A 23,822-nucleotide genomic window follows, 5' to 3' on the forward strand; every position below is an offset into this window, starting at 1 on the left:
CAAAATCATTACCAGTTCACTATACTACTTTTTGGCCTGTCAGCAGCTTCCAGGGTCTTTACAAAGGTCATGGCAGTAGTACATGCATTCTTCTGAAGATCGGGAGTGCAGGTTTACCCTTACCTAGACAACTGGCTTGTCAAGGGCCAGACCAAACAGCAAGTGCAGAGCAGTGTTGCCATGATCCAGTCAATGTTCCATGGTCTGGGACTGCTAATCAACACAGAAAAATCTGTCCTCACCCCAGTCCAGAGGATAAAGTTTATGAGGGCTGTACTGGACTCCTCTCAAGCCAATGCCTTTCTTCCAGTGTCAGGTTTCAGGCAGTTCAGTTGTCATAGGTTTGAAGGCTTGCCCGGTCACAATAGCACAAAACTGTTTGAGGGTTCTGGGTCACCTATGTGGTTCAGTACGCCAGACTACAACTCAGAACTCTGCAGGAGTGGCTGGCATCAGTTAGACTCTGTGGTAAGAGTGCCCTCACCTCCCTAGATTGGTAGACAGATTCAGCCGATGTACATTCAGGTGTTCTGTTTGTGGATTACTTATTATACCTGAAGCACCAAGGTTTGATGGGTATTTCCATCAAAGTACATCGAGCTGCTATTTCAGTGTTCCATCCTAAAGTGAACAATCACTCTATTTTTTCCAATGATATGTCCATAAGGTTATTTAAGGGCTTAGTCAAATTATAATCTCACGTGCCAAAATCTGTTCCCCTATGGGATCTAAACTTTGTATTGTCAAGACCTGCTTGCTGCTGCTTCGGTCAATGAAGGTGGCATTTCTGGTGGTCATTCCATCCACCAGAAAGTAGGGGAGCTGCAGGCATTAATTTCAGAACCTCCATATATGATCTTTTTTTAAGGACAAGGTTTGCCTGCACCCTCATCCAAAGTTCCTCCCTAAGGTGGTTTCCTCTTTCACATCAACCAGGCAATTTATTTGTCTGTTTTCTGCCTGAAGCTATGTACAAACAGAGAGGTTTTGCATACCTTGGATATCAGATGAGTCTTGACATTTTACCTAGATAGAACCAGACACTTTTTTAATCTTCCCAGTTGTTCATAGCAGTAGCTGACAGAGTAAGAAGTCAATCAGTCTCCACCCAAAGAATTTTTTTCTGGATTGCGTCCTATATAAGCATGTTATAATTTGGATAATGTTGCTCCACCCAACAGAGTCACAGCTTGTTCAACAAGGTCACAATTGACTTTGGCCTTTCTGGCAGAAATTCCAATTGTAGACATTTGTAGAGCGGCAACCTGGACCTCAGTTCACAGGTTTGCCTCCCACAAAGCTGTGTCTCAGGACTCCAGAGACAATGCTAGAGTGTTGTTCTATGATCTTTTTTGAAATAGATTCTGATCCCACCTCCTGTTCTACAGCTAGTGAGACACCAAGAGTGGAATGCGTATGTACAATCACTTGAAGGAAAAAAAAAGTTACTAACCTGTTCCGTAGATTTGTTACACGTGTCCATTCCATGACCCACCCTCCTACCCTTCTACATCAGAGCTGTGGCCAGAGATGGGGGTTAGGGGTGGCTCTACCCTTTAAACCTGCATGCAGTAGCACCAGCAGCAGGGGGAGCTTGAGCCCCCAATGGGTACAACTGAGGGAAAAGGTTTCTGATGGCTGTGTGCTGAGCACACAGGCACCAGGAGTGGAATGGAAATGTGGTACGCATCTCTAAGAACAACAGTTATGGAACAGGTTAGTAACTGTTTTTAATTTTGGGAAGTGATCCAGTAGTGTACAACCTTTGTGGCACCAAAAGCAGCATTGTAACTTATCAGAAGTCTGAGAGCTATATTTAGTTTGCATGTATGTGCAATTTTTGAAGCATACTAATACTTTGAAGAGTTCAGGTAATTGAGCATCAGTGGGAATGTGACCCTGCTTACCCACAAGGTAACTTATTGATTACTTTATTTCTGAGATGACCATGTGCATTATGCTAACGAAATGTAGGCTTGAGTTTGCAAGGTGACTGAAGTGTCTTGGTTTGTTACTAAATAAATGTGTACTTTAAAAAGAAAAGAGGAAGGCTACACAAAAAATGGAAAGCCCCTTTTAGTTTAAGTACATAAGGCTTGATATTAATCCTGGGATCACCGCATTCCTGCCTCTTCACCTGTGGCCTGGAAGTTCAGACTTCCCTTTGCAGACGAATCCCAGAGACTAATGCCTTTATTTCATAGTACCTGCCCTTTTTTAAAAGGCATCTTAGTGAAACTAAGTAGTTGTGCAGTATTCTAGTGTTTGACTAGTGCTGATGGTGAAGCACTGTGGTCTTGGGAGTATGCTGTCTGACTCCTTGTCAAAGGGAAGTTTTGGGGCAGTAGAACCAATGAAAACTGAAAGAGGGTTGTGTGGGACAACAGGAAGAGATGTGCAAAACCACCACATGCTTTTAAAAAAGGATGGATGTGTTAGATGAAAGCATAGTGACAAATAAAAAGCTGATCCTTGAGGAACTGGAGGCCTTCAAGATTCCTTCACTGACCTCTTAAGGATACTGAGAGGAAGCTTTATGGAAAAGAGGAAAAAGAACTGAAGGGATTGCTATGTTGAGATATTCTATCAGTCCATTGCTTATCCTGGCAAAAGCTCAAGATACAAGTAATACAGTAACTAACTTATACTTTACTGTTTTACCAAGAAGAATTGGAAAGTAGATTCCAAAAACATATGGCTTAGGGAGGTAAAGCAAATGCTAAAGGAAACCACATTGCTCCTCCAAAATGAACCCTATTATTAAAACAAGTGAAGACTTAAGAATTCTAGGACTTAGTGTGGGCTGCTCTAGAATTCTGAATGAAGTAGCAAAAGAGCAAGTGGGGTATCTAGCAGAACTATATTTACACTTCTGTTTGGAGCGAATATACCTTTGTCAGACCTTGAGCCCTCTATTCACATATAGGCAGCAGAAGTACAAGCTTCCTCAAACTACTCCAGCTGTGTGCTTCCAATCTGATCCAAATGGCCCTCCAGTCTCAATGGACCATGCAACCTTTGGTCTTTCTGCTGGAACTGATAATTAGGTTGCAAGTTAAGATGGTGATTTTCTGATAGACATGTTCAGGAACTAGACTGATATCGTCTAACTTAATACAATGCACTGAATAGCTATGAGATGTAGATAGATTTGGGTCACTGCCAAAATGAATGCAGCAGATGGGAAACTAGCATGAGAGCTCTGGGGATTTCGGCTGGTCAGCAACAAATACACGTGTTGAGTCTCAAGGTTTGTCAATTTAGATGAAAGTGTGGATGTTTATCTGAACTTGTGAAGGGGTTACCCTTCCTCTAGTTAGTCCTTTTGTATGCTGCCTCCAGAGGCAGTAAAATCTTTTCCCTTACTACTAAGATGACAGTTGTTTCAGAAAGAATACAGTCTTCCAGGGAAGGCTCCTCTCTACTCTCCTCAGGAGCAGCTGGACTAGATATGAGGTCTTGCTGTCTCTCCACTAGGCCCTGTTGTTTGCTTAACATTACATTTGGTACTCTCCTTTGATTAGGCCCAGTGGATGATGTTCTCATGGGAAAAGCTACTTTCTCGCTGAAAAGAAAGATCTCTTCTGCTTTGGATCTTCCCAGATAAACATGGTTCAATCTGAGATACTTTTCAAGGCAAATCCTCACACCATAGCTAAAACTGAGCAACAGTTGGGCCTGGTGGAGACTTCTGGGTGCGGCCACATCCTATTATGATAACATTTTTAAGTGCTCATCACTGTGGCATCTGAGCTCACGTGGTTTAAATTAAGATATTGGTGATTTTAATAAGAGAAAGTAGGAAGGAAGATGAGGGATCATTTGCGAGGTAGGGCTGAGTTTCACTTATTTTCTTTAAAGATTCAAATAAGTCTTCATTTTGTGAGATGGGGCAGTTCCTATTTGCTTGTCCGCTTTTAACGCATTTGAAATGTGCATTTATGTATTTGATTTGTACTATGTGCAAACACAAATAGAGGAGTAATGGTTGTCTTCTTGCAAAGGATGCCTGTTACTGAAGCCTAAACAGAGATGGTTCTGTTTGCTGAGCAGCCCCTCCTTCTACTTCATCAGGCTCTACTTTGTCCTGTATCTCTGAGTGCACTAATGAGGCTGAAGGTGGAAATTACTCTTTCCGGTATTTCCTTTTTTTGCTGGAATTTTTACTGCTGGCAATATGTAAAGTTTAAGAAGCCTGGGCTAACTGACCTTTTTACCCTTCTCTTTCCCAATGACAGACATTGTACAAAGTTGTACTGCAGTGTCTGTCCTGGGGAATTGGAGCAAATATATTAGGGCTGCAAAGAACTACATAGACTTGAGATTAAATGTGTTCTATGCTGGGCTGTGGAGGAACAATATATAGGTGCATTTGGAAAAAGGATCTTGAGTTCTGCTGTTGGTTTCTCTCAAGTCAGGCTGATTAGTTTGTCAGAGGTAATGGTAGACTGTTGAGGCTGTGTGCACAGCCCATTTGTGGTTGAATGCTACCAAAGAATGTGACATGGAAGGTCAATAGTAGCAATATAGGATAATAGCTTACTCGCATGTGGAAATGGAACTAGGGTGTCTTTTCCTAAAGCTTCATTAAATTCTACTCTACATAAGTTTTTATACCCTCTCAACACTGTAGGATCTGAGTGCTGTACAATAGTGTATTAAGCAACACAACTAACATCAGTCACATGTGGGTTAAATGATGATCAGTCTTGAGTGTTTGGCCAAATAACTGTATTAAAGTATAAAACCCACTTAAAAGGAATATTATTTTTTTGTTAAAGAAAATGACTTGCTACGAGTTGAATAAGATGACTAATGATTAAATACCGGTGGCTTTATATGTGTATTGAGTTGGTCCTCAGAAAGATTAAATAGACGTTCCCCAATTCTGATAATGCTAAATAAACAAATTATATATGTTTGAGAGGGAGAGAGATTATCCTTTATATATACGTGCATTGTTATAGCACTCATTATAGTAACCTCATTTACAAATATTGTACTTTTGGTTTACTACAGTTTGCAAAAATTTTGCAACCTGTTAAGAATATTTTTATTAAATCGTAGTGAGATTTACAACACTCAGTTGGGTTACTGGCATGTATCTCTTTATAATTCTTCTGGGTACAAAACATGAACAGAACAGCAATTACAGATTTAAAAGGTGGTAATTTTACCACAGAAGTTAACTAGATTTTCGTTCCAAGACACAAGAAGTGCTATGTCGCTCTTCCAAAACTGATCTCTGTCAGAGATACAGTGATCACCTGCCAATGGTTATTCATCCCCCAGAGGATTACACACACAAGTCATTCCTTCAACATAATTCTAAGGCTTTTATTCTTCACTGTGTGTCTCAGCCACTGGTTCTGCCTCACCCTCCACATGATTGCTTGGATAGACAAGTTTAGGTATTCCATGTCTTGGAATGACAAGAGGTTAAAGATAGCTTTCAGAGATTTCCCTGTAAGCCTTATTTATTTAATGGCATGAAATAAGGTAGTCAGACACCTTTTGCTCTGCCTTGGAAGCATATATATAGAGAGACCAAATAGCATCAAAGAACTATGAAGACAAACTGTTTGGCAGCTATTTTTTCCAAGGGATTCCCCAAAGTAGCTGTGAAGCCTAAGAAATCCTTGCTATCCTCCATTTCTCAGAGATGGGACTTTCGTTCTTCCTTTTGCAACAGGACAGATTTCTAGACCAAGCCTCCTTGATACCAGCAGAGAGATTGCTATTGCAGAAGCAAGTGGAATAATTTAGAAGACGGAAGAACATCACCGTGGACATGTGGGTCTCAGAACAGTTCACAAGGAACACTTGTGTGAGCTGCTGAATATTAAAACAAATGTTCAAGCTTTGTCTACAGTGGGAAACTGAATCGTTGCTGATACTTTTCGGCAATGTTTCTCCCTGAAGTAGTAAGGAAAACTACTTAAGTGCTGGTGTAGACGTAACTCCTGTCTACTTAAAAGTTCCCTGAGAAGGATGGCCTTGAGATTAAAGACCTGGAGTTTGAAGCAGTAGATCCAAGTAAGATTTCTGGCTCTGCCACAGATGTCCTGTGTGAACTTGGGCAAGCCACCAACTTTTCTACTTCAGTTCCTCATCTGTAAAACAATGATAATACCTCACAGGTGTGCTGGACTCGTGTATTTTCTCATGCTCAGATCATGTAGTGATGAACACCATAGAAGAAGCTAAGAATAAATACATTTAAATAGAAATACCACAAGAGTGGCACACCTTGGATATACACAAAGGTGTACTGCAGGATCTGTTTGACTCAAAGAAGCAATCAAATACTATTAGAGACCTATCACCCAAGAAAGAAGGACAAGCAAGCTTGAAAATCTTCTGAGTTGGACTGGAGGATGCTAAAGTTCTAACTTTGCTAAGGGTTTATTGGCTAATCTGTGAGAGGAATAATCACTGGAAGAAAGCTCTTATGCTTCTGATGATATAACCTACAAGGCAGCCACGTGGTGGTGGTAGTATTTGCAAGGAGTGTGCCACAACCTGCAGTGCCTCAGTAATCTCTTAAAATCTGTCCACCTTCAGCATCCTAGTAGCTCTTTTTAGTATGTAGTTATCCTCTCTCTCTTAGCTGCTTATTTCACATCCCTTCACAAATTTTGTGGGATGTGAAGGGGCTCTAGAATGAAAAACTTCTCTTACCTGATAGTTTTCTTTTTTGTATATTTCATACGCAGCAATCTAACCCACAACGGAGGATTAAGATTTTAACTAATTTCTTCACATTGAAAGACTGTCAGCAAAGGGAGAAAACTGCTTAATGTGATTAAAGTACCATGAAGTATTTGTTGTGGTTAATATTTCAGAGGTCTACTCCAGCATTAAGTGCTGTAGAGAACTCTGTATGGCCAAGCATGGTGGGGACGGATAGCTCAGTGGCTTGAGCACTGGCCTGCTAAACCCAGGGTTGTGAGCTCAATCCTTGAGGGGGCCGTTTGGGATCTGGGGCAAAAAGTGGGGATTGGTCCTGCTTTGAGCAGGGGTTTGGACTAGATGACCTCCTGAGGTCCCTTCCAACCCTGATATTCTATGATTCTAAGCAGTTTCAGAACATGTATATTTAGTTTTCAGGCACAATCCTCAAATTTAGTGGGGGTTCAGCAGGAGGGATTTTCTATTCCCTTGGAGACAACTCTGCTAGTCTGAGCCCATTTTCTTATCTGTACTTGAGGGCTGAAGAAAGGAAATGAGAAAACTTCCCTCTCCCAAAACCAGCTTTGTAAGAAAACTTCATTTAAGATTTCACTTCAACTAAATTTTTCTGCAATAGTTGACATCACAAGCACTTAAAGAGCTCTAGTAAATGCTTTTTTCATCCAGGGCTATATTTGAGGACTCCGTGGCCTCAGGTCGCCTCTGACACTGAATTTCAACACCATCCTCCTTAAATACCTGGGTTCCCAGAACACCCATTAGCTATCATCGGAGCGATCTACTGTCGCCAGGAGAAACGTACTCCCTCCCTCGAACTAGTGTTGCTCGAAGTCAAACTGGTCAGTTAGCTCATGGCATGGAGCGAACAAACAGGCGCGGCTCGCTCATTGTCACCAATGGAAGCTGCAACCCCAGCGTGTTCCCTGGCTTCTGCTCTCAGACTCCGCACAATCCTGCCCACCCCGCCACTGTTCCTCTTCGCCGTTACCGGGATCCCTGTGCCCTCTTCAGCCGCTACCTCGACTGCGCTTCCCAATAGCCTGCCCCTTCCTTCGCTGTTCGGAGCTGCCCCAGGAGCTGGAGGGAGTCCCCTGCTGCCGGCAGGACAGACTGTGGAGTTCGTGGGCCCTCGCCGAGCAGCTGCTGGGGCGGAGAGGGCCCGGCGGCGATCGGGGCTGGGGAGCGGTCTCCTCCCCCGAGCCGGGCGTCCCCGCCCCGGGGAGGAGCTGGCAGGGCAGGGCGCCGGAGCTGCGCTGGCCCGCCCGCAGCCCACACCTTGCCCGCTGCTGCGCCGGGTGCGGATCGCGCGGGGAGAGCGGAGGTGGGTCGGGCCGGGGCGCCCCGCAGCCCGCGGGGTGTTGGGGGCAGACGGGCGGCGGGCGAGGTCTGCCTCCCCCGCTGCCCCTGGGGGAGCGGAGTGAGGCCTGTGCCCGGCGCTCCCTGGCCAGGGCGCTGCTGCCCGCGGGGCCTGCCCACAGCTGCATGGCGAGGGAGCCCGGCGCGGTGTCGGGCGGGGGCCCGGCCTGCAGGGCCTTTCCCTCCCGGGGCTGGCCGCCATAGCTGAAGTTGGTTGTGTCTCTGTGTCGGGGCGCAGGGCGGGGGGAGAGCCAGCCAGGCAGCCTCCCTTTCCGCCCTGGGCTCTCCTCTCCGCCTCCCGGAGCGCGGCGCCGGGTGTACTGAGCATCCCGCGAGCCCGGGCCGCCTTTCGTCCCCTGGCTGTGCGCGGCAGGCCCCGGGGGCTCCCGGAGCGCCGCCTTTCGTTGTTTGCAGACGTGGATCGCATCGAGCCGCCTGGTTGCCTAGTAGAGGCTGGTGTTCTTGCGCTTAGATTCGTAGTGGTGGTTAAATTTGTGTTAGTCTTCATCAGGCTGCACAGGATTTCCTATCAGCCTATATGGCAAGGAAAGAGACTCACAGCTGTATTTCATGCATCCGACAAAGTGGGTAGTCACCCACTTCAAAGCTGATGCTCCAATATGTCTGTTAGTCTATAAGGTGCCACAGGACTCTTTGCTGCTTTTACCGATCCAGGCTAACAGGGCTACCCCTCTGATGATTGTATTTCAGACCTTTCATGCACCAGGAGGGCTCAGCCTCTCCCAGCTGAAGCTTTCTTTTTCGGTGTCAGAAAGGGAGTACTTGGCAGGCTGGACAGTTGGCATAGGTCACCCTCGGACTGAAACAGAACAAAATACTGCAGGGAAAGCAAACTGGGAATTAGATAACAGATTATATTCTACAAAGCGTTCTCTAGCTCCTAAAAGAGAGCTCTGGAACCCTATACAATGAAATATAAAACTGTACACGCATAGTCATGTATTGCCAGGTTAGCCTGCAACCCTGTGTTTACATTATGGCTATCAGTTCAATATTCCAAACAGTTTTGAGCAAGAATAAGAACCTGAAGACTTGTTGCACAAGGATACAATCTCATTCACTGATTTGTAGAAGCTTGAACCCACCCCCCCCACACACACTTTGATATATAAAGGGAAAAGATTAGCTTTGACTGAATTAAATTTGTCCAGACACACACATTTGGTAGCTCTTAGTAACAGAAAGAAAAGGAGTACTAGTGGCACCTTAGAGACTAACCAATTTATTTGAGCATAAGCTTTCGTGAGCTACAGCTCACTTCATCGATAACAGAGCGACATGAGAAAAAATGTAAACTCTGGGGTGGAAAAAGATTCTTAGACTAGAAGCATCCATAGGTAGAGGATCGTCTTTCTCCTTTTACTCAGCAGAAAGGGGAATAAGCCTGGTATGTGAATTTACAATAAATAATCTCAGACAAGGGGATATTTGCTTTTAACTTATATTTATTCCTGTACTTTAAACATTGTGTGGTCTATAGATTTTCTTCATCAGTGACAGTAAAAGAGATTTTTAAAAGATTGCTAGCAGAATTTTGGTTGTAAATTTTTAAGATCACTTTCTTTAGACTGTATTTACAAGACATGAAATTGTCAAATTAAAAAAAAAAAAATCTGCCGGTGTTAACCCTAGCTAGCCATTGCATTCAATGTTTCTGTTTGTTTTTTTTACAAAATAATATTTTGTTGAATAAAATATTGAGACATTTCTGTTTTAGTGCTTGTGGTGAAAATATATTTAGTAACCTGTAGTTTTACTGTGGTGCACTAAGTTTTTCTCTTGAAGATTTAGGTTTGATTGATAAAGTTGCTTTTATTTTCTTAGAGAATTCAGTGGTTGTCTGCAGAGTCTGTTACTGGAATCAAATTGAGGTATCAATTAATACGAATTATAATTACTGTCATTTTTAAAGTAAGGGAACTCTTGTCCTGAAATTTGCATATTAAAATATTCTGTTGCAATGGAACTCTGTTGGTACTCCGTACACTACCTTGTTAATGTTCATTCCTGCCAAATTAATAGATTAGAGAGACAAGGTTGGTGAGGTAATTTTTTTTTATTGGGCCATCTTCTGTTGGTGAAAGAGGCAAGCTTTCAAGCTTACATAGAGCTCTTTGGGTCTAGGAGAGGTACTCAGGGCATGTCTATACTACAGAATTAAGTAGACTTATGTTAGGTCGACATACAGCTACTGCAGTAATTAAATTGGCTCTTTGTGTCCACACTATGCTCTTTCTGTCAGTGGTGCGCATCCTCACCAGGAGTGCTTGTACCCATTTAAATGGGGCACTGACAGCCGGAGCCCCGGGCCTGAGAGCTGGAGACAGGGCTCTGGCTGTCGGCCCTGGAGCAGTGGGGCTTCGGGCGGTAACAAGCAATGTAAGTAATGCTGTATCTACACAGACACTGCATCACCCTAACTACATCGACTTAAACGCGACACCGCTCACAGAGGTGGAGTTAAGTCAGTATAGTGGGTGACTTACATTGGCAGAAGGGACGTTTTAGTGTAGATGCTTACACAGTTTGGTCGACGTAAGGCAGCTTATCAGTAGTGTAGACCAGGCCTCTGTGTCACATCTAAATATAAGGGTGGAACAGAAAAGGAGTTCACATGAATCATTTCTTGCAAAATGTGTTAAGTGTGCAATTAACACCTCTAGAGTCATAGGACAAAGGAGGGTTAGTGGGTTACAGATAGTTGTACAGAGCCATAAATCCAATGTCTTAAGTTCATGATTTTTAGTATCTAGCTGAGTTATGAGTATACGCTCAGCTTTTGAAGGTGTGCAGGTTTCCTTTGAGGATAAAGACTGAGAGGTCAGATATGGAGTGATTGTTTTGTGCAAAATGTTCGCCCTGGGGTGATATGGTGTTTATGTCTCATCATTTTTCTGCGTGAGTTCATTTGAGAGCATAATGACTGTCTCATTTCACTCACATGATGGATGTTGGGGCATTTAGTTTACTGGATGAGGTACGCCACTGACAAAGTGGGAATTTTTATGTTTTGTATGACTGGTGTGGTGCCTCAGTTTCCCTTATGTGTTGCACAAGTATCTAGGTAGTAGGACAACTGTGTGTGATAATTGTAGAGACCCCTAGAGAGCAGGTGTTACTGCCCTCTAACTGCTTAGGCCCAGACAATGACCCGACAGTCTGTATCCTGGCAACTGATGGCTGCGGCCAATCCTCTGCAAGAAGTGAGCCGGCTCTGATGCATGGGAAGACAAAGAGAGAGGTGGAGGCCAGATGACCAGTTTGCCTGGGAAAGAGGCAAAGGATGGAGGTGGGGCAACTGGGTATGACTGAGGGGCTGCTAGATGCTGATCAGTCTCCAGGTTGAGACTCGGGGGACAGAGGGGAAGAGCTCAGGGGTCTGGGTCTTCCCAAGATGGACTTTGCTGAATCTTTCTGCTTTCTGTGTGAACAAGATCTGTTCTATGCTATATTCCAGACAACTAATAAACTTCCTGGTTTACAACACTGGCTGAGAGTCACTGCTGACTGCGGAAGTTGAGGGTGCATGGCCTCTTTGGAGGCACGTAAGGCTTCCCCAGGTGTCCTGTTCAGGTGTGCTCACTGTGGGGAGCTCACAGCATCAGGTCAGACCCAGGAGGCGCTGAAGCCAAGGAGGCTTGCCCCAGTGAGTGTGTGCCCTGAGGGGTTGTCTCACTACAACAGGGTCAACCGGAACACCCAGTCGAAAAGAGACCCTGGCAGCTCCGGTCAGCACTGATGACCGGGCCGTTAAAAGTCCAATCAGCGGGGCTAAGGCAGGCTCCTTGCCTGCCCTGGCTCTGCGCAGCTCCCCGGAAGCAGTCGGCATGTGTGGCCTCTAAGTGCAAAGGCGATAAGGGAAGCTCTGTGTGCTGCCCCCAGCACTGGCTCCGCAGCTCCCATTGGCCAGGAACCACAGCCAATTGGAGCTGCAGGGGCGGCACCTGCGGGCACAGGCAGCATGCACCGTGCGGAGTCACCTGATCATCCCGTGCTTAAGGGTCGGACATGCCGACCGCTTCCGGGAGCAGCGCGGAGTCAGGGCAGTCAGGGAGCCTGCCTTAGCCCTGCTATGCCACCCACCCAGAGCAGCCTGAGGTAAGCGCCGCCCGGCCGCAGTCCATACCGCAAACTCCCTGTCCTAGGTCGGAACCCCCTCCCGCACCCATTCCTGCACCCCTACCCCAGCCTCCTCCCACACCCAGGTTCCCTCCCGGAGCCCACACCCCAGCCCGCACCCCACACCCCTTGGTTCCAGCCTGGAGCCCCCTCCTGCATCCTAAACTCCTTATCACCGGCCCCACCCCAGAGCCCACAGCCCCAGCTGGAGCCTGTACCCCCTCCTGCATCTCAACCCCCAGCCCTGAGCCCGCTCCTGCACTCCAAACCCCTTGGCCCCAGCCAGGAGCCCCATCCTGCACCTCAAATGCCTCATCCCCAGTTCCACCCCAGAGCCCACACTCCCAGCCGGAACCTGCACCCCCTGCCCCAGCCCGGAGCCCCCTCCCACACCCTGAACGCCTCATTTCTGGCCCTACCCCAGAGCCCGCACCGCCAGCTGGAGCCCTCACCTGCTCCTGCACTCCTTCCCCAGCTCAGTGAAAGTGAGTGAGGGTGCGGGAGACCGAGCGATGGAGGGAGGGGGGCTAGAGTGAGTGGGGACGGGGCCTCAGGGAAGGGGCGGGGCAGGGCAAGGGTGTTGTGTTTTGTGCAATTAGAAAGTTGGCAACCCTATTCACAGTGGTTTCAGAGCGCTGAACCTGTGCACCCATGACAGTGTTGTGATAGGCATGTGTAGAACCCACAAATATTGAAAGGTGTGTTGTGTGGGGTATTGATCATTATAGCAGTTGAGATATGTCTGGAGGTTTTGTATCTGTTCTGGCAGGGTCTGGTACCTCTTTGAGTTGGTGTGTCTGTGGGGAGCTTGCTTCTGATGATGAGCTTGGTGAAGCTGGGGTTTTTTTTGAAGGCCAGAAGAGGGAGTTCAGGAAAGATTTCTATCAGGATGTGTTCCCCATTGAGTATGGATTGTAACTGTTTAATGATACCCTGAATGGGTTTCGTTGTGGGGTCGTAGATGAGAACTAGTGATGTGCAATGGAGGGAGTTCAGGCAGATTCTCTCGGGGTATTTGGGTGGTCTGTTCCATGATGCGATCTACTTCTCTGGTGGAGTGCTATTATTTGGTAAAGGAAGTTTCAAGTGTGTTAAAGTGTGCATCCCAGACTTCCTAAATTAATCTTTCTACATGGCTGTGTATTTCAAGCCTTGTGTACAATTTTCAAGAAGTAAATGGAATCCTTGTTTTAGAAATACCCAGAATATAAACACTGGAATTGAGAATCAACTTGTGAGCTTCATAAGAGAAATTCTTGGGAGATGCTCCCAAGCATCCTCTCGCTGAGGTGTATTTATCCTACTAAGGTTCTGTTTGCTGTGTTGTGTGGCTTGCTAGGTGTCACTGTTATCAATGTGAGGGACATGGTTTTATTGAAAAGTACTTTATCAACATTTGCATTTATTCTTTTTCTGAACTCTCTTCCGCAGATGGCTCAGTGTGTGACTAAGGTGGAATTGTCCATATCCTGTGAGAATCTCATTGACAAAGATGTTGGTTCAAAATCTGACCCTCTGTGTGTCTTACTCCAAAATGTGGGCGGTGATCAATGGGCAGAGGTAAAAAGTAGCTTATAATCTCCAGTTTTGCATTATCATACAGAAATACATATTTTCAGAACATGACCTAACTGTAAATATTTCCAGTTATTATTCTTCCTAGTAATTGCGTAATTTGCTTAATTAAATCCTGCAAATATTTACAAATTAATATTTGGTCAAAAATTTTGTGACTTTTAAAGTTCATGTCTCTTGAGTGTGATGGAGTAAGAATCGTTTGCTTATCAACTTGGAGAAACAACAGGAATGTTTGTTTTTCTGTTATGATGTGCCATGTGCTGCTGCTTTTTCCGTGTGAGGTGGGCAGTCAACACATAGTACAGTGTTTCTCAAATGTGGCCACCAGGGGCTTTTCTTGCGGCCACAGCCTCCTGAGCTGTGATGGGGAGGGGCAGCAGTCCCTCCCCTTCCCTGGTGCTCCAGGTTGCACAGCTTTGGTGTTAGTTGCTGGGGCTTCCAGCAGGGGTTGGGTCCTGCCCCTCTCTGGAGACACCTGGTGAGTTCCCCACCTTTCCACGGGTGGTGGGGCTCAGGCTTTTACTTTCAGCCGGGGGGGTGGCAGGGAGGCAGGCTCCGGCTTCGGGCTCCTGCCACATGGCTTTGGGTTCCGTTTCCCGTGGGGCTTCAGGCTCCAGCCCTGCACTGCCAAACCGCTCCTCCCCTCCCCCCGCGCCATTGTCCATAGCCCCTGCTGCCTCCCGTGATCCCCCACCTAGGGCTTAATTTGTCCCCAGACTTGTGGGGCTGAGTAAGTCTGCTGTGAAAAGTGATACTTGTATGTTTAATGTCGCTTTTCACAGCAGACTTAGCAGGTAGCAATAAATAAATTACAGTGATTTGGATGTGCTTATTTATTTAGTTTCCTAAAGCTAATTAAATATTTTAGGAAAAAGTGTGAGAGCAGCCATGAGCAAGAGCTGGTGGCTGCACTCTGAGGCCACCAAATAATTTGTCCTGAGAACCCCTGACATAGTATGTCAGTGTCTTTTTTCCTCAAATGTCAGATTATCTCTAAACCAGATTTAGTGGTAATTGATTATATAATTTCTTTACTAAAATTCAGGGAGTACAAAGTTGCAGAGCAGTCAGCAGGCCCTGTGGCAGTGGCTAGATTTAGCAGCCTAGACCCTCAGATACGGTGCATATAAAGGCCAGTGAAGAAGTGTTTGGGGGTGAGGGACATAAAGAGTTTTGTGGAAAGTGTGGTTAATATGTTTATATATAGTGATCATCTCCATCTCTTTCTTTGCATAGTTGGATCGAACTGAAAAGATAAAGAACTGCCAGAAGCCTGAATTCTCCAAGAAGCTGCTCATTGATTATTACTTTGAGAAAGTGCAGAAGCTGAAGTTTGGCGTATATGATATCGATAACAAGTCCTTTGACTTAAATGATGATGATTACCTTGGAGGGGTTGAGTGTACACTGGGACAGGTACTTGCAGAAATATAATCTCTAATGTTCTGCAAAGTAGTGATAAATGTAGGTTTAAATCTGAAAACGTGAGAAACTTAGATGTCAGAAGCTTTGACATACTCGGGGTGAAAGAATTTCATCCTTTCAACTGATCTTATATAGGCCACGTCTACATTATGGGTGCTGCAGTGGCACAGCTACAGCACTGTAGCGATGCTGCTGTAGTACAGAAAAACCCCTTTTGTTACCGTCAGAAACGTCTATGCTTCTGTGCTGTAGGTAATCCACCTCCCCACGCAGCAGTCGCTCGGTGACTACCTTCTGTCCACCTAGCTGCATCTATGCCGGGCCTTAGGTTAGCATAGCTAAGTCCCTCCAGGGTGTGCATTTTTCAGCCGTAGCTATGTCAGCTTAATTAAAAGTAGAGTGGGCCTTAGAAAAAGAGTGTGTGCCCCTAGCTTAAGTCTGAAATGGCTTCAAGTTCTCTCAGCTATTGTATTTTAAGAGTACCATCAGAAATACAGAATTTCTTTCATTCCATTTAGAATGGTACTGAGTAGATCTCTGACTCGTAGCGCTGGCTCTGCTGCAGTCACTATATTTAGGCTTGGTCTGTGCTTTAAACTGAGGTTGACATAGCTGAGTTGGTCAGGGCTGTGAACAAGCTATGCCAACCTAACCTCCAGCGTAGATGCAGCTATTTTGACAGGAATGCTTTTGTCAACGTAGCTGCTGCTGTTTGGAAAGGTGGTATTCCTACACTGGTCCCCTAAACAGTCTTCCATCCATGTAGACTGTGTCTACACCACAGGTTTATGCTGGTTTTGCTATGCTGACATAGCTCTACCAGTATAATCTCCATAGTGTAGACATACCTTTGTCAGCACTGACCCCAGATAAAAAAGGGATTTGGCATCCAAAATACCTTTAGTATCTTTTACTCTGTCTGCAGCTGACTTCTTTCTACAGATGTAGGATCTTTTGGCAAGCAGAGTGAATAAAAAATGATGATTTTAAAAAGCCCATTTTAATTTAAATACATTTTTCTTTCTAAAAATAAGCCTACTTAAAATTAAATATGAAACTATAACAACCTGTGTTAAGGCCTGACTTTACTATAATGTGTTAAGATAATTTAAATTTAAAAATTAATGTTTGTTTGCTGCTGAAATTTTAAAGAAATTCTAACTTTTGATCTTCGGGAAGTCACTGACTAAGCACCTGAAATGAGAGTTTGTTGAAGTGTAAAACCAGATTTTGACAGCAGCAGCCTCTTTTCAAACGCTTTAAAACTCTTCTTCATTTCAGTTTATTCGGCTAGTTCAGTGTTTCATTCAGACTTGAGTAACTGTCTGGGAATTGATAGGTAAGCTTGTTTCCCTCTTCCAATCTATGAATAAAAACAAGGTATGAGAGGTGAGATCTATTAGTTCTAAAACCTTGAAGGGCATGGTGACCAGAAATAATCCTCCTCCTTCGAGTGCTTGCTCATGTCAATTCCAATTAGGTATGTGCGCGCCATGTGCACAGTCTTTGGAAGATTTTTCCCCTAGCAGCACCAGTCAGGTTGGCTGTGGAGCCCTCTGGAGTGGCATCTTCATGGCAGTGAATATAGGTTCCTGTCGACCTGCTGCCTCTTCAGTTCCTTCTTACCTCCAGTGATGGTTGTTGGAACTCCAGTCGCTTGCTTTCGCAAGTGCTTCCCCATGTCTTCGTAGTTTCAGTTTTCATAGTCACTTCTGTAGTTATAGTTATAGCTAGTTTGTGTTAGTAGGAGTGGGGATTTCCCCCACCACAAATCCTTCTTTTCCACCTTTGGGCTTCGGGGCATGCCTCGATCCAAAGGATTTAAACCCTGCAGAACCTGCCACAAGGCTATGCCAATGGGCAACCCCCATGACTCTTGCCTCAAGTGTCTGGGGGAGGTGCACCAAATAGACCGGTGCAAGATTTGTAAAAGGTTCCGCGCGAAGATGAAGAAAGAGCAGGACTTCAGGCTAAAGCAGATCCAGATGGAAGCAGACCTTTGTCCCCAAGCGGCCCCGGGCCGGCAGGATCCAGCACCGAGCACGTCCTTGCGGAGTGCTCCAGCCTCCGTGCATGTTACAGTGCCGAGGAAGGACTGTGGCCATAGAGACCCTCGGCACTGGCGCTCCCTAGCACCGAAGCCTGTAGAAGCAGCGTGACACCGCTCACACTCCCCGGTGCCACATAAGCAGCATAAGAAAATAGGCAGGGGGCTCTCACCCACACTGAAAGCTGCCGGGTCGGACAGTGCTGCTGGAGTGCATCCTGCGCTGGAACTCCCAGCACCATCAACACAGGAGCCAGTGCTGCTGACTTTGGGTCCCTCAACGGGGGCTGTCAAGTCTGGTGCCAGTGGACTCTCCTGACCATGAGTGCCAGGTGAAGGACCTAGAACTCCTTTCCACTCCGGACACTTTCAAGGCCGCAAGGGACTTGATTGCCATGTTGGCTCTGCAGTCCCCCGCCAGCTGGGATGGCCCTCCTGCACCGCAGCATGTCGCACTGTAACTTGCTACGATGAGGCGTCCACCTTCCCCGAGGCATTGCTCTCCGCCACACCGTTCCCTGACACTGGCCCAGCGGCACCATTCCCCAGCTCCATCCACACAGCACCGTTCTCCAGCACTGACCATGTGGCACTGCTCTCTGTCACCATCCCCCTTGGCACCGCCATGGTCTTCATGCTCCAGGTCTCAATCATCGGACTTGGAGGCGGAGTCCAACTATTCAAGACCCAGTTGGCACTGGTCGGACCGGCACAGGCAGGATGCCAGGATGGTGCTGTGCCAGGTGCAGTGGCAGGAACCCGCACAATGGCCATTTTGGACCCCATGGGCCTACCACCAGGCCCAGGGCACAGTCTCCAGGGGTTCCCAGTCTGTGGCCTCAGAAGGACATGCACCTCCGTCAGCCAGGGACCACCCCACACCTTGGGGCTCCGATACAGTGTCCGTTCGCGGTGCAGAGCCAGGTCCAGCTCCTGCACTCACTACTGGCACCGAGGCTGCAGTCGTCACCGAGAGTCACGGCGCCAAGCAGGATGCCTCCAGGGAGCAGGAGGGCCACGAGGGCCCGGTGCTGCCTCTAGCTTGATCGTTGTCATCGCCAGATGAAGCAGCAGCAGGGTCTTCCTCCTCCGGGCTGCCCCCTATCGCTAACAAGGCGCACAAGGACCTGCTACACAGGATCGCCCGCAATATGGGGCTCCAGGCTGAAGAGGTGGTCGAGTTGGAGGACCCGATGGTAGACATTTTAAATCTTGAAGGGCCATCCAGGGTAGCACTCCCCCTCATAAAGACCATTCAAACCACTACAAAATCTCTGTGGCAAACCCCTGCCTCCATCCCCCTGACAGCCAAGGGCGTGGAGAGGAAATATTTCATACCCACTAAAGGGTATGAGTACTTATTCTTTCACCTGCAGCCCTGCTCGCTAGTTGTGGTGGCAGTAAACGAGAGAGAGAGACGTGCAACAGGGCCCAGCTCCCAAGTCGAAAGACTCCAAACAGATGGACCTCTTTGTCTGGAAGGTCTACTTGACTAGAGGGCTCCATCTGAGGATTGCTAACCAGCAAGCAATCCTCATCAGATAGAATTTTAATTTGTGGAGCAAACAGACTCCAGGCTTCACAGCCTAAACGATTCGTGGGTGACGCTGAAATCGTTGGGCATGCATACCCCTGCCACCCAGCGGAAACATTTTAAACCACAGCCCCCACAGCGTTTCTGACCTCCCGGCACAGGCAGGACTTCTCCAGGAAGCAGGGCAGGAATGGCAGGCACAAGCCTCCCCATCCTCCGCCCAGCCAGGGCCAGGGCTTGACAAGGCCATCGTCAGGCTCTAAGCAAGCCTTTTGAAGGCATGTCTGGGGTCGACGCACCGGTCTGCACACTGGATCCTTCTCCCTGTTTTCTCAACCGTCTGTCCCACTTCTATCGTGCTTGGTCACAGATTCAGATCGCTGGGTCCTTTGCATGGTGGAAATGGGTTATTCTCTCCAATTCTGCTTCTGCTCTCTCTCCCAGCCCCCTTCCCCGTCCCTCCTCAGGGACCCTTCTCACGAGAATCTCATACAGGAGATTCAAACGCTCCTCGCCGCGGGAGCAGTGGAGGAGGTTCCTCAGGAGATAAGGGGCAAGGGATTCTATTCCCATTATTTCCTAATCTCCAAAGCCAAGGGGGGTCTTAGACCCATCCTTTATCTGTGAGGCCTCAATAGTTTCCTGAGAAAGTTGTGTCCGCATGGTCTCTCTAAGCATGATTATCCCCTCTCTGGATCCGAGAGACTGGTACGCCGCCTTCGACCTCAGGGACGTGTATTTCCACATCTCTATAATTCTTGCCCACAGATGGATCCTCATGTTCGTGGTCAGTCACAACCATTACCAATTTATGGTCCTCCCCTTTGGCCTGTGAACAGCCCCATGAGTGTTCACCAAGTGCATGTCGGTCGTAGCCGCCTTCCTACACCAGAGGCACGTGCAGGTTTACCCGTACCTCGACGACTGGTTGCTCAGGGGGTGTTCCAGGGACCAAGTGGAGTGATAAGTCAGCTTTGTAAATTCCACCTGTGACAGGTTGGGTCTCCTGCTCAACGAGCACAAATCAACCCTATACCCGACACAGAGGATAGATTTTATCGGAGCAGTGTTGGACTCGGGTCAGGCTAGGGCATCCGAGCCAGAGGCTCGCTTTTGGTCAATGACAGACATCATACAAAGCCTAAGGCGGTACCCTACTACCTCAGCAAGGGGTTGCTTGAGGCGCCTCGGCCACATGGCAGCATGTATGTATGTGGTACAGCTCGTGAGCCTCAGGCCTCTCCAAGCTTGGCTGTCGTCACCCTACTGTCCAGGGCGCAACAGCCTGGACAAGGTGATCATCCTCCTGGTGCCGGTTCTCGAATCTTTCCACTGGTGGCTCAACCCACAGGAGGTGTGCAAGGGAGTCCCCTTCAACAAACCCCAGCCCTTTCTGTCCCTCTAGACAGATGTGTCAACGCTGGGATAGGGCGCTCACCTGGGAGAACTCCAGACCCAAGGTCTCTGGTCGCAGGACGAACTTTCACTCCACATCCACGTCCAGGAGTTGAGAGCGGTCCGACTGGCACGTCAAACCTTCCAGGCCCAATTGCAAGGTAAGTGCGTGGGGGTCATGATGGACAACACAATTGTGATGTTTTACATAAACAAGCAGGGTGGGGCTCGTTCCTCTCCCCTATGTTGGGCAGCCCTCAAGCTTCTGCATAGCCCACTCCATTCACCTGGAAGCATCTTACCTCCCAGTTTCTCAGAATGAGTTGGCGGACTACCTCAGCAGATCCTTCCACAATCACGAGTGGTCTATCCGCCCAGATGTGGTGCACAACATTTTCCAAAGGTGGGGAGTTCTCCGAATCGACCTGTTCATCACGAAGAGCAACAGAAAAGGCCCCTAATTCTGTTCCTTCTGGAATCACAGCCTGCTCTCTCTAGGGGATGCATTTCTCCTCCCTTGGACGGACCATCTGTTGTATGCATTCCCACCGGTTCCACTCATCCCCAGTGTTCAGCTCAAGATCTGCAGGGACAAGGCGGTGGTCATGCTGGTAGCACTGTCTTGGCCTCACCAGCACTGGTACACCACGCTCCTTTAGCTGTCAGTGGACACCCCAATCGCATTGCCCCTGGTGCCAGACCTGATCACCCAAGACCACGGTCGTCTTCATCATCCCAACCTCGAGTCTCTGCACCTCACCGCTTTCCTGAAAGATCTGGACAAGCTATACCCGCAGTTTAAGCAACATATCATAGAATATCAGGGTTGGAAGGGACCTCAGGAGGTCATCTAGTCCAACCCCTTGCTCAAAGCAGGACTAATCCCCAATTTTTTCCCCAGATCCCTAAATGGCCCCCTCAAGGATTGAACTCTCAACCCTGGGTTTAGCAGGCCAATGCTCAAACCACTGAGCTATCCCTATCCCAGCGTGGAATCTCAACCTGGTCCTTTACAGACTATTGGGGCCCCCGTTTGAACTCCTAGCGACTTGTTTGCTGCTTTACCTGTCATGGAAGATGACATTCCTAGTCACCATTACGTCAGCAAGGAGAGTGTCAGAGCTTAAAGCCCTAGCCTCTGACCCTTCTTACACCATTTTCTATAAGGACAAGGTGCAACGTAGGCCTCACCCAGCCTTTCTCCCAAAGGTTGTGTCCCAATTCCACGCCAATCAGGACTTTTTCCTGCCTGTCTTTTACCCGAAGCCTCACATGGATAGTCAAGAACAAAGGTTACGCTCCCTGTACATTCGAGTGCTGACATTTTACATTGAATGCACAAAGCCGTTCCATAAGTCAAACCAGTTGTTCGTGGCATTTGCGGACCGGATGAAGGGCCTTCCAGTCTCATCGCAGAGGATTTCATCTTGGATTGCGTCTTGTATCCAGGCATGGTATGATCTGGCAAAAGTACTGGCCCCTGCACTAACAAGAGTTAGTTCCACAAGAGTGCAGGCCTCCTCGGCAGCATTCCTGGCCCAGGCCCAGATCCAGGAGATAGGGAGGGTGGCAACGTGGTCCTCGGTTCATGCTTTCAGCTCTCGTTACGCTATTACCCAGAGACGATGCAGCATTTGGCAGAGCGGTGCTCCAGTCAGTGATTCCATGACCTCCAACCCCACCTCCTGGCTAGGGCGTCACCTAATTGGAATCGACATGAGCAATCACTCGAAGGAAAAAACGGTTACCTTCGTTTCATAACTGTTGTTCTTCGAGATGTGTTGCTCACGTCCATTCCAAACCCACCCGCCTTCTCCTCTGTCGGAGTATTCAGCAAGAAGGGACTGAAGAGGCGGTGGATTGGCAGGGACCTATATTCACCGCCATGAAGGTGCCACTCCAGGGGGCTCCACAGCCGACCTGACGGGTGGTGCTAGGGGAAAAACCTTCCTATGACTGTGCATGTGGTGCGCACGCACCTAATTGGAATAGATGCAAGCGACACATCTCGAAGAACAACGGTTATGAGAAGGTAACTGTTTGTTCAGTTTACTCAGTGTAGATAATACTTCGTGTGATTCATAAATCGGTTAGTTTTAAGTGCAAAATGTGTTTTGATAAACTTCCTTTTTTCTTATGTATCCAGCACATTTAAGGTAGTTTTATTTGACTAATAATTTCAAAATGCTGTTTTTTCACATTTTAATTGAATTCCAATTTCTGTCCAAAATTAATCATCTAATAAATAAGAAATGAGTCTTTCACCAATTTCTAACATGATATAAATATATTAAAATCAAGAATCTGAATAAATGTGCGTAGATATACTGCATCCTCCTGATTAGCAAAAAGAATCAGCATCAAATTTGGAGGAAAGGCTGTGAGTAGCTGCATATCAGCATGTTTTAATGGTACCAACCAATGAGAATCGGCCTTTTTTTAAGGAAAATAACTACAAAGCACAAACGCAAAACAACATTAAAATTGATTATTTAAATCAGGGTTTCCTGTTTGCTCATTTAAATCATGATTAGAATCCGTGATTTAAATTGCTTAGGTTTTAATCAGTCTACCCTGCCTGCAACATAGAGATCACAGCAGTTCTGGTGCCTTTCTGACGTCCCCTCTACGACGTGACATCCTGGTTGGCCAACTCTCCCAAAAGCCAAGTGAAAAAGCTGTTCTGAAACATTAGTATCAGTTGCTTGTAACTTGCTCAGATGCGTTCTTTGATATAGAAACTTCCCAGCCCAAAGCTGGTTTCTTTTTAAAGAGTTGGAGCAAAATGTGTGCAGCTTTTCTTTACATTCAAACAAGAAATAATTTTTTGGGGCAGGGTTTGTGATAGCATGTGTCGGTCTTTGTCTGTAACATGATAATTTTTGAATGCTGACTGTGATCTGTTCAAAATTTCAGGGAATGTTCTAGGTTTCAGTGGGCAGAAACTGATTATTTTGCGAAAAAAATAGAAGGGGAAAAATGGGGAACACATGGAGCCTCTGGCATCTGTTTAGCAGAGCCACACCTTCAACGGTTAGCACCTTCCAGCATAACAATACCTCTATCTCAACTCTGTTCATCCTCCCAGTAGAGTTCAGCATGTTGACATCTTGAGTGACGTATCTCCTAGACAGAAAGAAGAGAAGAAATAATGGGGGAAAGGGGAGCCCACAGGGCATCTGGCAGAGAATATCATAGAATGGGGGTTTCTCACATAGTCCCTGGTATGGGGAAAACATAGAGCCACTGCCAATGGTGGGGAATGGGGGATGCACAGAGCCTGGTGTGCAGGGAGGAGAGCAGTTACAAGGAGTCCCTGGATTAGAGGGCGGATGGGAGGGTAGCACACTAGGAGCTCGTGGGGAGAATGGAGGGGTGTAAGAACCTCTAGGTGAGTACAGTGAGCCCACCCTGTAGAACTTGCAAAACGTGCAACCCCCTAGTTTATATTTAAATAACTTGAATGGGCACAGTTTAAAAAATGAAGCTTATTGTGAGGCTAGCCCTCAATGAAGAGTCTTTCTTTGGGCTGGTCTACACTGCAAAGTTATATTGGTACAGCAACGTCTCCCAGGCATGAAAAATAGACACTCCTGAGATAGTTAAGCCAACCTAACACCCAGAGTAGACAGGGTTTTCCAGGTCCTGTGGACC

The 23,822-nt window shown here is 47.0% G+C and overlaps 1 protein-coding gene across 5 annotated transcripts in view; it reads left to right on the forward strand.

Moving 5' to 3' along the window:
- CPNE1 (copine 1) overlaps positions 1 to 23,822 on the forward strand; it is an 87,539-nt gene that overhangs the window by 34,982 nt on the left and 28,735 nt on the right. For 4 of the 5 annotated variants that reach the window (XM_074970412.1, XM_074970407.1, XM_074970409.1 and 1 more), the window contains exons 2-3: positions 13,621 to 13,749; positions 15,004 to 15,183. In XM_074970412.1, coding sequence (XP_074826513.1) covers positions 13,621 to 13,749; positions 15,004 to 15,183 — 309 coding nt within the window. Of the gene's footprint in view, positions 1 to 7,879; positions 8,015 to 13,620; positions 13,750 to 15,003; positions 15,184 to 23,822 lie in introns of those variants that run through there. The other variant, XM_074970410.1, reaches the window with a different exon arrangement.

This window comes from Natator depressus, chromosome 13 (assembly GCF_965152275.1).
Source record: "Natator depressus isolate rNatDep1 chromosome 13, rNatDep2.hap1, whole genome shotgun sequence".
Classification (NCBI taxonomy): domain Eukaryota; kingdom Metazoa; phylum Chordata; order Testudines; family Cheloniidae; genus Natator; species Natator depressus.